Source organism: Schistocerca piceifrons, chromosome 9 (assembly GCF_021461385.2).
Source record: "Schistocerca piceifrons isolate TAMUIC-IGC-003096 chromosome 9, iqSchPice1.1, whole genome shotgun sequence".
Lineage (NCBI taxonomy): Eukaryota > Metazoa > Arthropoda > Insecta > Orthoptera > Acrididae > Schistocerca > Schistocerca piceifrons.
In genome coordinates, this window is record NC_060146.1 from 51,731,737 (window position 1) to 51,747,356 (window position 15,620).

The 15,620-nt window shown below is 40.8% G+C and overlaps 1 protein-coding gene across 1 annotated transcript in view; it reads left to right on the forward strand.

The window, feature by feature from the left end:
- Positions 1 to 3,728: 3,728 nt before the first annotated feature.
- Positions 3,729 to 15,620, forward strand: part of LOC124717266 (multiple coagulation factor deficiency protein 2 homolog) — a 227,808-nt gene continuing 215,916 nt past the window's right edge. The window contains exon 1 of the mRNA XM_047244072.1: positions 3,729 to 3,925. Coding sequence (XP_047100028.1) covers positions 3,843 to 3,925 — 83 coding nt within the window. The 5' untranslated portion in view covers positions 3,729 to 3,842. The remainder of the gene's footprint in view (positions 3,926 to 15,620) is intronic.

Here is a 15,620-nt window from a genome sequence, read left to right on the forward strand (position 1 = left end):
CTTCCATGCACTTTACGAAAACCAATTACAGTTTTTACTTTTTAATTTTTCAAAATGTTCCACAATTTTTGACGTGCCTGCTAGGATTCGTTCTATGGATGTGCCCCTAGAACAGGCGATGGCAAACATTTCCTCTTATGGAACACTGAGAGAATCCTTCGATGGAACACCCTGTTTATTTTGTGGGTTATTTTTTAAAATAAGAAATGCTAGTTTTATTTAGTGATTATTTCAGTTTTAAATCGTAATTAATAAACTGACATCATAATAAAATTTTAAAAAATAATTAACACCATCAAAATATCAATGATAAAACGCCATATTATTAATAGTTTTTTTTTCCGGAGCACTTACTCGCTTCCCGTGAAACACCAATGTTCCGCAGAACACTGTTTGGGGAACCCTACACTAAAACATTAGTCTTCGTAATTTCTACATGACGTATATTTCTGTGCAATTTCCTAATTTAAACGTTTCTACCATTGTGCTGTTTCCTAAGATCTTCCTCACAATTTTTTTTCCTTCATATATAACAACTGAATTCTGTTTCTACCTGTAGCAAACACCGGTACTTCGTGTTTAACACCCGAACATGTTTCAGCGAAGTTTCACCGTCGTCAGAGAATTCATGTATTTTCTGTCGTATCCCTAAACGTCTTTCAGTGAAGTTTCACCATCGTCAGAGGTGATATGTTTTCGTTAAACGAATTGTAAACAAATTTATCACGACAATATATACATCTTAGGGAATTATACTATTTTTATTTGTAATATTATTAACAGAAGAATAACTACCATAGTTTCATACACTGATAGTTATATGAGTGATTGACATTAGCAACACAGCTGATTGCTCCAGTTTGTCAACTGCAGTTGATCATGAGTTTTCAATCTAATGTTAAATATATTTACCAAAATTAAAATGAAATTTTTGCTTTTCTCCGTTTTATATTCTCCTGTAAACATTGATTGATAATTCTTTGCCTAGCATATTCGAAAACTATTACTTTAACATGACAGATGACAGTTAAAGAATAAAACAACAAATCTGTAATGCCATCAAAGTATGAGATTCGGCACTAACGTAATCTTATGCTAAAAAAAGGGAAAAAACTATAACTTCATTTCAGTTTTGGTTAATATTTGTAACCTAATTTAGAAAAATCCTGATTAATTGCAGATGACAAACTGAAGGAAATATCAGCGGTACTGCTAATGCCAAACAGCCACAAAAATTTAACTATGTGATAGGAAGGTATATATTGTTGTGTTAATAATTTTTACATGTAAATAGTGTAACTCTCGAAATTGGGTATATTGTACGTTTCAATTTATTTATACGTTTTTTGGCAGAAAATAAATTAACCAAAGTCTGCTTCTGTTTAAACAAGGAGAATTTGCATTTATCTGGACAGAGCCAAGTATCCATAATAGTATACATTAAGAATCGAACAGAGATGAAAAGTGAGCAGCTTCCTCAAGCTGAAAATCTTCCTTCTTTTTTCCTAATTTCTTAATTTTGTCCCGATTCGTATGTAGATTCTGGCAAAATTGCTATCTTCCAACAACAAATTTTTGCATTGCTAGAGAATGATCGTTTTACTATAAATGTATTTCGTTAAGTAATCTTGCTCTGACAGCTTCTTTTTCCCCCTTCGTTACTCTGATTATTTCTCTTACATACTTAAGTTTATGTTCTATTAATATTTCCGTAGTTTATACTTAACAAAGAGTGCAGTATAAGCACCAATATTTATGACTTAGGAGTTTCTTTTTTTCTTATTTCATGTCTTTCTAAGCTAAAGAATTTGATGTATTCTATGGAGACGATCAATATGATATTCGCAGAATATGTATTCATATGAAACGCGCTAGCCTCGTAAATTGTTTCTAAACACAAGTTTGTTGTTGTGGCTTCTTTCCACAGCAAGCATATAAATATTTCATTTATATCTAGACGCATTTTTCTTGCTAAATTATATTCGACCAAGAAAAAGACGTTTGAACTTACAAATCGAATATGCTTCTAAATATTGTCAACAAATACAAGAAACAACATTTACTAAAATTACAGAATGAACGTGATCGCTTGTGACACAGTTTTGGGATAATTAAACTAATTCTTTCGCTTGACGTTAAATGTGCAGTAAACAGCACTTTGAGTTCATTTGTAGCGAAACATGCACTTGTTACGATTGACAGCAATGGATTACAAGCTCCGCTAAAATGCCGGATGCTATTGCATCGTCGCGCGGCAAAATTTCGTTTGTTATTCCGGGCGAAAGTTCAGGGTTAATATATCAGGTTAATAAATAATTTCTCCACACTTCGCATGTTAAATTATAATCCAGTAACACGAAATAACGTTTCCCGTTGTTTAAAACAGACCGTGCACGCTACGAGTAATTCACTTTCAGTAACTGGTTTACTATTGTTCCCGGCGATTGCACTAAGCGCATTTTAGTTTGTTGTGTATATAAATGTTTACTGATACGCCAAATCCCTCGGCACGACAGAACAAGCGTTTCAAACTACCACACTCACCCTCAATGAAATCGCTCTTTTCCGTCGTACTCTTTCGGTATTACCATTTCGCGCTCTCTCTTTTTTATACCCTGACAAAAAAACAAGTTCCATCTCCCTTTCACAAACTGTTACAGAAGCGCACTGGGCTGAGAGCGAAATACAATCTGCCAAATGTAATTCGTATCGTGTTTACAGTTAATTCGTTTCAAAGAACACTCATTCCTCTTCACTAACTCACGCCCTGCCTGAGGTTTCGCTCCAAATCCTATTGTAAGGATCAAGAAAATGCAATTGCAGGTATTCGCCACGAGCTAACACGTTAAGCGATAACCGTTCATCAAATTCTCTAACAGAATTTTTCAAAGGGCGTGCTCCCTTTTTTTATTCTTTTTTTTAATCAGTCTCTCTCTCTCTCTCTCTCTCTCTATCTCTTTCTGTCTCCCTTCGCACGATTGAAGCTTCTTAAACGAAGCGGCAAAAACATCGTTGGCCAAAGCCATTCAGGAATATGCTCTTTCACTTTTTTCCCTCTTTTTCTGTCACTGGTTTTCTCTTCTGCCTCGGTGGAATTTATCTTCTAGTGACTATCAGTTGCTCGTAACGTATCACCTTAATTCGATTCAAGGCAATATCCTACGCATGAAATGCAGTGGAAAGATTTAATATAAGGTCCTCTCTCCACCTCCCCCCCCCCCTCCCCTCCCTGAAGAACCTTCCTGTTCACGACATGGTGTGGGGCAGCTGTTTCAAGAGAGAGAGATAAAGAAGAGAACGAGGAAAAGGTAGAAAAACTGTTTGTTTTAACACTTTTGTTGATTTTCAAATTCAATTTGTTTGCAGCATAAAGGATCCTTGTAATAAAGACATTATGTCCCATTTAAAATTAAACCTCGCTTTCTCTCTCCCTTTCCAGCTCCTTTGGACTTCTGTCGCTCTTCCTCTCACAGTTTTCTCCATTCCCCATCTCTCTCTGTCACTTCCTCCCCTCCTTTTTTTTATTCCCAGCGACGGCTAACGCTGTTAGTCAGAGCAAAAGACATTACCTTTTAGTTGGTGCCGCTCGGCTTCGAATGCGTACACCAGCGCCTCCCGGCGGCCGCCACCGCTACTAAGAGCAGCAGATGTTTTCGGGCGTGCGCGTTGCCAACCTCGCGCGACCAAACCCGCTGCGGGGTCGCAAGTATTGATGTCTTCCCGTCTGCAAAGCTCCACCTGGTCGCGTTTGTTCTTGTATGTGTGTGTGTATGTACTTGTATGTGTGTGAAGGCTTACGACGGTGTTAGTGAGAGCGGGGGCGTGTGTGTTTGAGTGTGTGCATGTGTGCACAGCTTGGAACAGCACTGGGAGACGTCGAAGCCTTGACAGACAAAACGAATAGCTTTGGTGTTCAGCGGAAGATGTGAGTTTCTGTGTTTGCAGATCTAAATGTTTAGCTTCATGTTATTCCTTCTGTTGAAGTGCAGGCATTAACATTGCTCCTCTGTTTTATTGCGTTTCTCGTTTTCTTATTTTCATTTATTAGTAGTGTTAATGTTGAACGAGGCCAATACGCTTTCACACGTACTGTTACTGTCAGAATTTTGCGGAAATCGCTGTTTTTCAAGGAATAAAACGCTTTTTTAGCATAACCTGCAATAAAAAAAGACAGAGCCCTCTTCCAACCTTCACGAAAAATATTATTACATTTATCAAATCCAGAGCTGTAAAGAGATATATTTTATACTTTTTGTGAAATTTGCATGACTGACACTCATTTTAAAAATTCATACTACACAATAGTGCACCCAAACACTCGAAATATCTTCACCACTTATAATTACATACACGTGAATAACGTATAACGTCCGTTTCGCATCAAAATACAGGAAAATGAGTTTAATACTAAGCAAAATTCTGTTGTTGGAAATAAAAGCAGTATGTCCCAACACATTTGAGTGAAATTCACAACACATCCTTTTACTTTATGAGACGATTATGTTCGACCCTACTAGTACACACAGCAACGGTTTGAATGTTTTCTTTCCTAAGTGCATTAAAGACGCTTTTCTAGTTTTTAATACGCCAGCCTACGAGTATAGAACGAGCTCGTCAGTGTGGCGTCGACTACAGAGCGCTCTAGTAGTCGTTGAAACAACTAAATGACTTACAGGTACCAACAGCCACGTTCTTTTACTGAAATCAAGTCGCGTGGCAATAAAATAAGAGAATGGGAATATGGTGATCAGTTCGAATGCTAATGAAGGCCTTCGTTGCTGTTATTTCGAGCATCAAAGATTAAGACGGAAACCTTGATATATTCATTCTGTAACGACTCCAAATAGTTTCTTCTGTGGCCACTGTAAATATTTGTGACACTGAAAGAGTCGAAACTATAAATAATTTGAGTGTGGGAACTAATATAAGGACAGTGATATACACTGAACGTAAAGCACCGTGGTGTCTCATTTTCACCCAATTACTTTAAAGCTAAACGGAACTGGAGACTTAAGTTTCATGCTTCTGCCTATTATTCACTCATACATTGTAATTACACGAATTAAAAATTCTACTGATTTAATGAAATTTGTTTCATTCAGTTAATACGAAGTAGTGGCAATCTGTTTTTATTCAACCTTTTTGGAAGGCGCCTATCAACAGCTGCCAAGTAATGTATAAAATGTATGTTGACCGTCGGCGGCTTTTATTTTAAATCCAAACATCAACCGGTTTCACTCATGGGCCATCTTCACGGATAACAGTTAAAATGGTTTAAGCCACCACTTTATATTCGTCATTACTCGAATAATGTGTAGAGCATGTCATGAATATCAGTGTATGACAAAGGACTATCAGAAGCAATCATGGTAATACTAAGTGTACACAGAGCAGTACTGCTCTGCATGCATTTTATACATTGTTTTTATTATATTCTGTGTGTAGAGAATTGTGTACTTTCTTCTGTTAGGTTGGTCCGTAATTTTGTAGCGATTTTGTTTTGCATGTTGGTATCATGGTTGCAATGGATTTATTTATTGACTGTCGTTTTTTATTTGTAGTTAACTGTTGATATTTGAGTTTACATATTGTCATTTGATTATACGAAGATAGTGATTGGAGCTGTGGATGTAAGAAAGTGGAATCCCAAATGAAGAAACCGAAACACTTCCGATTTATCCTCCTATTTGCGTTCATTAGATAGGCGACAGCAATGGAGACAGCCACAGACAATTGCGCCTTGTACGGGGATAATGCCACTGGACAGGGCGCGGCAAGAAAATGATTTTCTCGTTTTAGGGAGGGTCGTTTTGACGTTAGTGACTATCCTTATACAGAACCTCCGGCCTTTGATGGAGATCTTTTAAACGCACTAATCCATAACTATCTACATCAGTGTACTCGAGAAATGGCAAATTTGATGAAATGTGATCATTCCACCATCGTGCAACATTTGCATACAAAGGTGAAAGTTCAAAAATCGGGTGTATGGGTACCACAAGCTCTAAACCACAATCACACAAATCTGCAGGTGGCCACATGTTCACCTCTGTTTGCTCCTCATCAGTTGGCTCGTGAAGAACACCGACCTTTCTGTCGTGTGTCGTCACTGGTGAGGAGAAATGGTGTCTTTATGCTAGCATGAGGAAAAGAAAGGACTGGTTGAGCCCAAACAAAGCAGCAACTCCTCGTGCAGATCCATATCTTCAAAAGGTAATGTTACGCATATGGTGGAACTGTGACGGTGCGGTGTAGCACGAATTGCTTTCCCGACGTGTAACCAGCACTGTTGACATTTCTTACCAACAACGGAGACACCTTGCAGAGGCAGTCCAAGAACAACGACCAGGAAGACTGCGTGAAGCAATGCTAGTCCATGATAATGCCCGTCCGCATTCTGCTAAACAACACTGTGCAGGACTTGAGTTGGGAACCCACTCCGCAACTCACCTTATTCACCTATCTTGCGCCCTCTGATTTTCGCGTATTCTGCTGTCTGTTGTACAACCTTCAAGAAACTTCCTTTCCAGATAAGAGTGCGCTCCGAACGTGGTGCGACGAGGTTCTTTGCCTCAAAACTACGTGATCTCTACAGCTACGTGATCGAAAAGGTACCCCCATCATTTCCAGACTGTTGTAAATAATGAAGGAAAACATGGGAGCAGGTTACCTTTATTGGACCACTTTTTTCTATTTTGCTACCCCAAGCCATTATTGTATATCTAATAGAAACAAAATGTACTGTACAAAAAGCTACATGTGCATACTTTCACCAGGTGGTATTATACTTTTGAATAAACACATGACATAAATGGGCATCATTTCAAATTTAGACATTTGTAAATCGTCGGAATTAGGAAACCTGTTCCTTAATTTGGATCTTTAGTTGCGTACATTGCACCATATTGTAAAACAATGAACAAAAAGTAAATAATAACTCTAATATTTTAAATAAAGCTTTAGTTCAACATGTTTGTTAAACAGACATGTCAATTATGTACTTGATGCTATATTATATAAAACAGAGGGGTTTGAAATATTCATTATGTTAAGATGTTTATATTGTGAAATTACTGAAATAATTTTCGTACTCATAGCTATATTCGCTTCAAATCAAAACAAAGAATAAACTAGGAAACTTGTTACAAAGAAAAATGTAAGTAAACTTGACACCCTGAAATATACCAATAATTTCCATTAACTGGGGTTAAGAATGACAAATTACTTTGAAGCCTAATTGCAATCTGAATAGAAAATTTTCTTTATATTGAACTTCACATTGGCACATCGTGTATGAACTCGTAATTTACAGACCATACACTGTATCGTGTCACCTTCTTTAATCTTCTTATACAGAACCAGCTTGAATTTCCAACAGTGCCGTTTGTTTTCTGTTCTTTGGGAAATAAAGCAGTGTTAGCAGCTTTTTATTTCTTTACTTGACCTTGCAGACTGCTCTAATTCTTGTTTGTAAGGATTGCTAGTGTTTACAGTGGCATTCTGTGCTTTTCCTCTACCTCGAATAGCAGGCTTGTTGTATAAATTTGGAAGGGGTGACATCTTGCTAATAATCTTCTTGAATTTCTTAGTGGGTGTCGCAGGCCCACAGTAGTCATCGCTTGAATTGTCGTTTGAAGAAGATTCGTATCTAACGTTCGCTGAACTCGGTTTCTCAAGAAAATTATCATCGCTTCCCAAGCAATCAGCTGGTGAAAAATGATTATCTGTAAACATATTCCTTTTCACAGGGCAAATTCCAATTGAGCGGAAGGCACTCTCCACTATTTCTACTGTTGCTGTTCGGTCATAACCTTCATTCAACAGTCCAGATAACTGATACTGTGTCACTTAGGATTTCTCTACTAAGCTAAGAAAATGGCGTGAAAGAAAGGACACTTAGACTAGCCTCAGTCACTCAACTGCCACCTCCTCCCAAGGATTCATGGAAAAAGGACTTGGACACAAGTCTTTCTTTAAACAATTTCATACAGTATGGCCATCCAGTGTTTTCATCATGAGGTCTGGACTCAAACTGACCTGGTACACAGCACCACTAACAGAGGGCACTGTCATCTGAGATGGAGGCCATGATGTCAGGTGATGTCACAAGCACTGTTATCAAAGATGGTGGCAAACAGTATGTTCACTATGATGCCTAGTACACAGCACCACCACCAGAGTGCGGTGTTGCCCATTTAGTGACATAATCCAAGATGGTCGGACAAGTGGCGAGAAAATTACTCTGGCTGTGTTGGGTATAAGGTTTTATATTGCAGGGAGTGTCTACACCATGAGATCTAGACTCCAGCTGACCTAGTACACAATACTGCCACCGGACAGTGCTGTTCTCCCTCCTGTGAGGTAATCTAAGATGGCTGTCTGGGATATGGGAAAATGGTGGGAAAACGACTCTGTCTTTGCTGAACATGAGTCTTTATTTTGCAGGCAGCCTTACACCATCAGATTAAGTGTCCAACTGACCTAGTACACAGTACCATCACCAGAGTGTGCTGTCATCCATCATGTGACATAATCCGAGATGGTGGTCTGGAGGGGGAAAAATGGCTCCAAAATGACTCAGCCTGCGCTGGGCTGTTGGGGGGAGAGTGAGAAAAGATTTTATTTATTTTGGAACATTTTATTTAGGGATGGAGTATATTTATCACACTGATCCAAAACACCCACCCTGATGTGCTTGGAGTCAAAATACAGTCAGCAGACTTATAAACTACTTATAAATAACGCTCTCCAGACACGCAAATAGCTCCTAATTTTCGAAATAATTTCAGTACAGATCTGCAGACTGCTCCTAAATAATGCAGTACACAGATGTGCAGACACGAAATCAACTTGTACACTGTTCAAATAGTGCATGCAGCAGCCTACAGGACCACTCGCAAAATAATGCAACAGACACGCAATCAATGTGACCAAGAACTGCCCCCCCCCCCCCCCCCCCCATCCACACACCCTGTCACCTTGATCACACAGGAGGTTAACGGGAACCCCTGCAAAGTGATCCAGCCATCAGGTGTCAAAACACACAAAGACACACATTAAGGTCCCACCCGCATGAGATGGTGCCGCCCCTTTCATACTTTACACCTGACAAATTCCTTGCAGATGTGTGCAGTCACAGCCGTGAGCCGCTGCCTCGAAGTTGGCTCTATTTTCGAGTATACTGTCACTGTTATACTGATGTCACCAAACTCCAAGGTACGCTCACGCAGCCCCCATATGCGAGACAATTGACACATTCGAGTAGAGTGGTATATTACGCTTCCCAATCAGTGCATTTGGGCTGGGTGTTGGCAGCTGTGCTACATGGATAGATCTGACACAAAATCGATAGCGAAAAATGGCGAGGGAATAGGTATAAATTGACTGAATATACACTGAAATGCGGGGAAACTAAGGAAGTACTTGCCAGTCTTCTGGTTCATTAGTACAAGTTAGTGCATGCTAGTAAACGTTTATGTACTTTAATGTGTGGTACATTTTGTCTAGAGAAATAAAAACACAAACAGAAATTCAAGATTGTAAATATATTTATTTATTCCAAGGGAATAGGTATAAATTGACCCAATATACAGCAAAATGTGGGAAATTGAGGAAGTACTTGCATATCTTCTGGTTCGCACTGAATAACTTGTACGTGGGAACACGTTTGCGGCACCAAGAGGAATCCGGAAAATGTTGACATCAAAATGAAGGGAATCTGAGAGGCAGTCAAATTTTTTCCATGAAGGCAGTATTATACTGTATGTACACTACTGGCCATTAAAACTACTACACCAAGAAGAAATGTAGGTGATAAACGGGTATTCATTGGACAGATATATTACACTAGAACTGACATTTGATTACATTTTCACGCAATTTAGGTGCATAGGTTCTCAGAAATCAGTACACAGAACAAACATTTCTGGCTGTAATAACGGCCTTGATACGCCTGGGCGTTGAGTCAAACAGAGCTTGGATGGCGTGTACAGGTACAGCTGCCCATGCAGCTTCAACACGATACCACAGTTCATCAAGAGTAGTGACTGGCGTATTGTGATGAGCCAGTTGCTCGGCCACCATTGACCAGACGTTTTCAATTGGTGAGAGATCTGGAGAAAATGCTGGCCAGGGCAGCAGTCGAACATTTTCTGTATCCAGAAAGGCCCGTAAAGGACCTGCAACATGCGGTCGTGCATTATCCTGTTGAAATGTAGGGTTTCGCAGGGATCGAATGAAGGGTACAGCCATGGGTCGTAACACATCTGAAATGTAAGGTCCATTGTTCAAAGTGCCATACCATCACGCCAGGTGATACGCCAGTATGGCAATGATGAATACACGCTTCCAATCTGCATTCACCGAGACGTCGCCAAACATGGATGCAATCATCACGATGCTGTAAACAGAACCTGGATTCATCTCAAAAATGACGTTTTGCCATTCGTGCACCCAGGTTTGTCGTTGAGTACACCATCGCAGGTGCTTCTGTCTGCTATGCAGTGTCAAGGGTAACCGCAGCCATGGTTTCCGAGCTGATAGTCCATGCTGCTGCAAACGTCGTCGAACTGTTCATGCAGATGGTTGTTGTCTTGCAAATATCCGCATCTGTTGACTCAGGGATCGAGACGTGGCTGCACGATCCGTTACAGCCATGCAGATAAGATGCCTGTCGTTTTGACTGCTAGTGATACGAGGCCATTGGGATCTAGCACAGCGTTCCGTATTACCTTCCTGAACTCACCGATTCCATATTCTGCGAATAGTCATCGGATCTCGACCAACGCGAGCAGCAATGTCGCGATACGATAAACCGCAATCGCGATAGGCTACAATCCGACCTTTATCAAAGTTGGAAACGTGATGGTACGCATTTCTCCTCCTTACCCGAGTCATCACAACAACATTTCACCAGGCAACGCCGGTCAACTGCTGTTTCCTGCAAGTTTCCCTCATGTCAGCATGTTGTAGGTGTCGCCACTGGACTCCAACCTTGTGTGAATGCTCTGAAAAACTAATCATTTGCATATCACAGCATCTTCTTCCTGTAGGTTAAATTTCGCGTCGGTAGCACGTCATGTTCATGGTGAAGCAACTGTAATGGCCAGCAGTGTATATTGAGGTACCAGGAGGACAGAGAACCATTCACCTCTAAACTTACCTGCATCTGCGTTAAAGGATAACAGAGGGTGGACAGGGTGATCGACTGAGATGGAGCTGTAATCAGGTACGATTTAATGCTTGATTGATGCATTGCAGAGAAGGAGAAGTTGCTGCAGGTGAATTGCTTTCCAGTGCTCTGTCCGGATGCATCAGTCACGTGACATAGCCTACGTTCTACTCGTATACAGCCAGGTGTCCTGTACGTGGTTTAAAGCACTGTCTACTTGCGATCGTTAATGGTAAACCTTTTGGGCATCGGAGGACTTCCATCCCATGTGTGATGAAACTTGGCACATATGTCTAAACGAACTTTGATTTGTGCGATGTACTCCATCTCCCCTGTCGCATCTTGGATGAAAATCGAGACTTCAGCATCATATCTAAGTTAGCGATAGGAGCTTGTGAGCTGCTGCAATCCTCGTGTACACATCTGCCCCACAGATGTGCTGTTTACAGAGTTAGTGACAGAATTACTTGTAATGTTCACATGTCGGACACTGCTGCTTGCGTTTATCTGTTTCCTTGTAGGATGTATCCCCTGCTACTAACGGTTATTTTATATAAGCCTGATGCATCCATAGTATAATTTCTGAACTGTGATTGGATGTGAACAGTGGACACTATACGTATCCAGAAAGCTATATTGTGCTCATATAATGCAGAGCATGTGTTTTAAGGAAGTTTATCGTAGAGAAATCGTCAAGAAGGACGTATGTCATGTGCTAGAAATATATTTCTCACAATGGAATATTAAGAACGCTACATTCCATACGACTGATAGGTCGGAAATGCAGGCGACCTAACATTATAGCCCGTTTTAAGTGCAGAACGTTGTAGCCGTAGGAGCGTGTCTGTGTTTATGTTGTCTCTTACCAGTACCTTCCAGGTACCGATCCTAGACCCTAGAACAATACTTTAGAGTTAATAGCTTGGTTGATTTATGTAAAAATGCGTCGAACTTCATCCGTCTGGAGCTCCATCGCACATACAAATCATTCGTTTCTTGTTCTTCTTAACTGGCTGCTATTACAACACGATCCTTTGAAATCTGTTACTATACTTCGATAAGGAGTGCTAAGCTCCTTGACATGGGCGCATCTCGAGATGGGTGAGGACTCAGAAAGCCACAAAGCCCCATTCATTCACGCGACGTGGAGTGTAGCGGTCTTCTTCTGGTGGGTTGCAGATTAACTCGCTAACGGTGCTGCAGGGTGGGTTGGTCAGTGGCAGTGTGAAGAAGGTATTTCATTCTCTGATTGTACCCTGTGACAGTGAGAATGCTCTGTGACTCCCATTCACAGAGAGACAGATCGTAAATTAAACACTATACTCGAGATGAAGGAAATATGTGGAGTGCTGTCTGGTACACTTTGATGATTTATGTGTTTGAAAATTAACCCTGAATGAACATACTGCACTGTCATCTATCCATGTTCACAATGATACTCGCAAAGTGGAGAGGTGGTGGTTTACCTATGAAACTGAAATTGGGGAAACATGCTGTCACATCATCGGGCGGTGTTGAAGTTACTGTAAAATTGCTAAAATTGTTCGCGCTATCAACTGTGGTGCTCATTATTAGAGTACATCGATGTTGTCTTTTCCATACCATCTGTGCACTGGAATGCTCTTGGCTACCACATAATGATTGACTAGTATCGCTTGTTTGCATCGGGGAAAAATTTTTGATGGATGGAGAGCACCTTCTGGGGTGGATAGCACCGAAACACTGATCGCATACATGAGTGCTATATTAGGAATCAGTCGAAGGGAATGCAGAGCCATCAGTTATTCCATCAGTGTGAGAGACGAGTCCAATTTGGAGCTCGTGAATCACCTTTGGACTGTAGTTTGGAAACCTATGCCAACACCGTAAAACTCTTCCAGTTTGCTTGTGTTGTAACTGTCTTTTAGTTAAAATCACACGATGTGTGGCATGCTATGCTACCCGCCGTAAGAATGTGATTTACACCATGCAATCTCTAGTTTCCTGCGAAATGCCACGGATCAGAACTTCTTAATATCAGTTTAGAACCTGGCACAGGCCTCGAAGTCGCGGCAGAAATACGAAATCTTTGTCATTGTACAAAAGCGTGTTACAAAACAGTGTTTCAAACAACTAAACAGGACCAGAGGGAGCATCTCATGCAATTTAGTATAGCCTCTGGGATACAATCATTCACCTACAGTATAGGTGATCAAACTTTAAAGTGGCCTCTGCAGTGCCTGTATATTTAATAGGACGATGTCACACAGGTGGCAGTAGCAGCAGCAGTTTGAGGTGTAAATTCGGTGAGGGACTGGTATACCGGTAGGAATGCATGGAGGGCTGCACACTGCGGTATTCTGGGGAGTATTACGAAATCTTTTTCTCCGCACTGGACCGCATCGTAGCTATGCCTTGTAGAGCCAGCACTGGTGCCTTGGTGACTTCTATATATGATGAAGTTAGTGGGGCTTTTATAGTTCGTAATTTTTCTCTGTTGGGGGGTTGAGAATAATGATAGTATGTCGGCCTGATTGATTTGAATGGGCGCAGATCTGCTTCAAAAATGGTGCAAATGGCTCTGAGCACTATGGAATTTAACATCTGAGGTCATTAGTCCCCCTAGAACTTAGAACTACTTAAACCAAACTAACCTAAGGACATCACACACATCCATACCCAAGGCATGATTCGAACCTGCGACCGTAGCAGTCGCACAGTTCTGGACTGAAGCGCCTAGAACCGCTCGGCCACACCGGCTGACTGGATCTGCTTCGGACTGTAGTATCTGTATCTAGTTTTGGATACATACCACATTGCCTGCATTTCAGCCGAATGGTCAAAACAAGGCCCTTTTGCACTAACTCAGGTCATTCTGTTTCTACACGGGTTGCAGAAGGCGGTGGATATGTCTTTCTCAGACTTCTGCTCAGTTCTGACTTAAATTGGAACGATCACATGTGGAAAGGCGTAGAAATGGGGTCAGTTGCAAGAGGCATAGGGGGTGACTGAAACCACGTTGGAATTTTACTGTAGCAGCTAGGCTCGGGAAAGGTGATTTGTTTCGAGATATGGGAGTGCCAGAAATATGATTGGTGAGTAGTGGTTGTAATCATTAAAGGAATTGTCAATAGCATCCAATGCAGGTATGTGCTTGAACGGAAAGAGCTGTTTCCAAATCCCAGACATCATTTCCAGCAGATATCATAACACTAGAGCTCTGAGAAGCTGGTGTACATTTTCTTACAACTTCAATAAGCACATCATCTGCTACTACTGTTTGTGTTCCTTCTCGATCAGTCATCGCCTATAACTCAGTGGATATATCGCGGAACCTCTGATATGGTATCGAGACAGAATGTGTTACAACTACTATAGAATTATCTAGCTGGGGCGGTGTGAGGGAGTCGCAAATACCGCTTACATACCATGTTCCTTAGCCGAATCACTTTCAAAATGCGGTAATTTTATCACTAGGTTGCATTGTGGACTATGTGTTGGTCTGATAATAGACATTCCTACTATCCCCGTCATGGTATTTGTCCGGAAAAAACCACCTGATTCAGTGCTAATGTCGTACTTCGATTTGTAAAGCGGGTACAGCTTTTAACATGGATACTTGTGTGCACCTGTGGAACCAAAACAGCTTGTGACAGTAACATACAGTAGTTGTTGCGATCGAGTTTTTTTAAGATCTGGTCGATTACGTCTTTCTTTCTAGAACATGGTGGTAGGACTTGTAAGAACACAAACTTATGAGACATGTCCACCCATCGCTGATTTTGTTTCAGTATTATTTCGTATCGTAGGCAATCAGCTATTGACGAAATTAGTAGTAGTGGATGTGTGATAGGTCCGTGTTTGAGCATCAGGTTTATAAAGTATGTGTTGGTGTAAAGGAAATGACTATGTCCAGTCGTAAGGAGGGTATGGATTTTACTTGGAGTACTTTGATAGCAGAGGTATTTCTGTTTCCAGAGCCACTGCCGACAGCAGGGTGTATTTCCAGTACTTTGCTCATTGTCAAATGCCGTTCAATTGAGACTGTAATTCTAACATTTAATTGTAAATATAATGATAAAAAATATATGTGACCGGTTTTCTAGAATGATTCCGCATATGCATGACCTGTGGTGTGAATGATTCACATTTCCCATTAACGGCAGCAGCTGTCCGAATGCAGAGACCTGTTTGAGTATAGGAATGTATCTCAGTTAACTTTACCGTCCTAGCGAACTAATACTCAGTATGTGTTGGGCGTCTTTCGTGATCAAATGGAAATTTGAAAAGATTGTGTATGGAGGTGGGTTTGCGCTGGACCGTTATTGCCTCCCACGTAAATTGTTCAGTTGGCTGCTTCTGAACATTTCGCGCCTTTATTTAGTTGAGAGAAGATCGATTGTGGTGAGTGCATCTGCCATGTGTAGGACACGTTTGCCTGTTCTCTAGACATGGGAAAGATCTTAGTCGC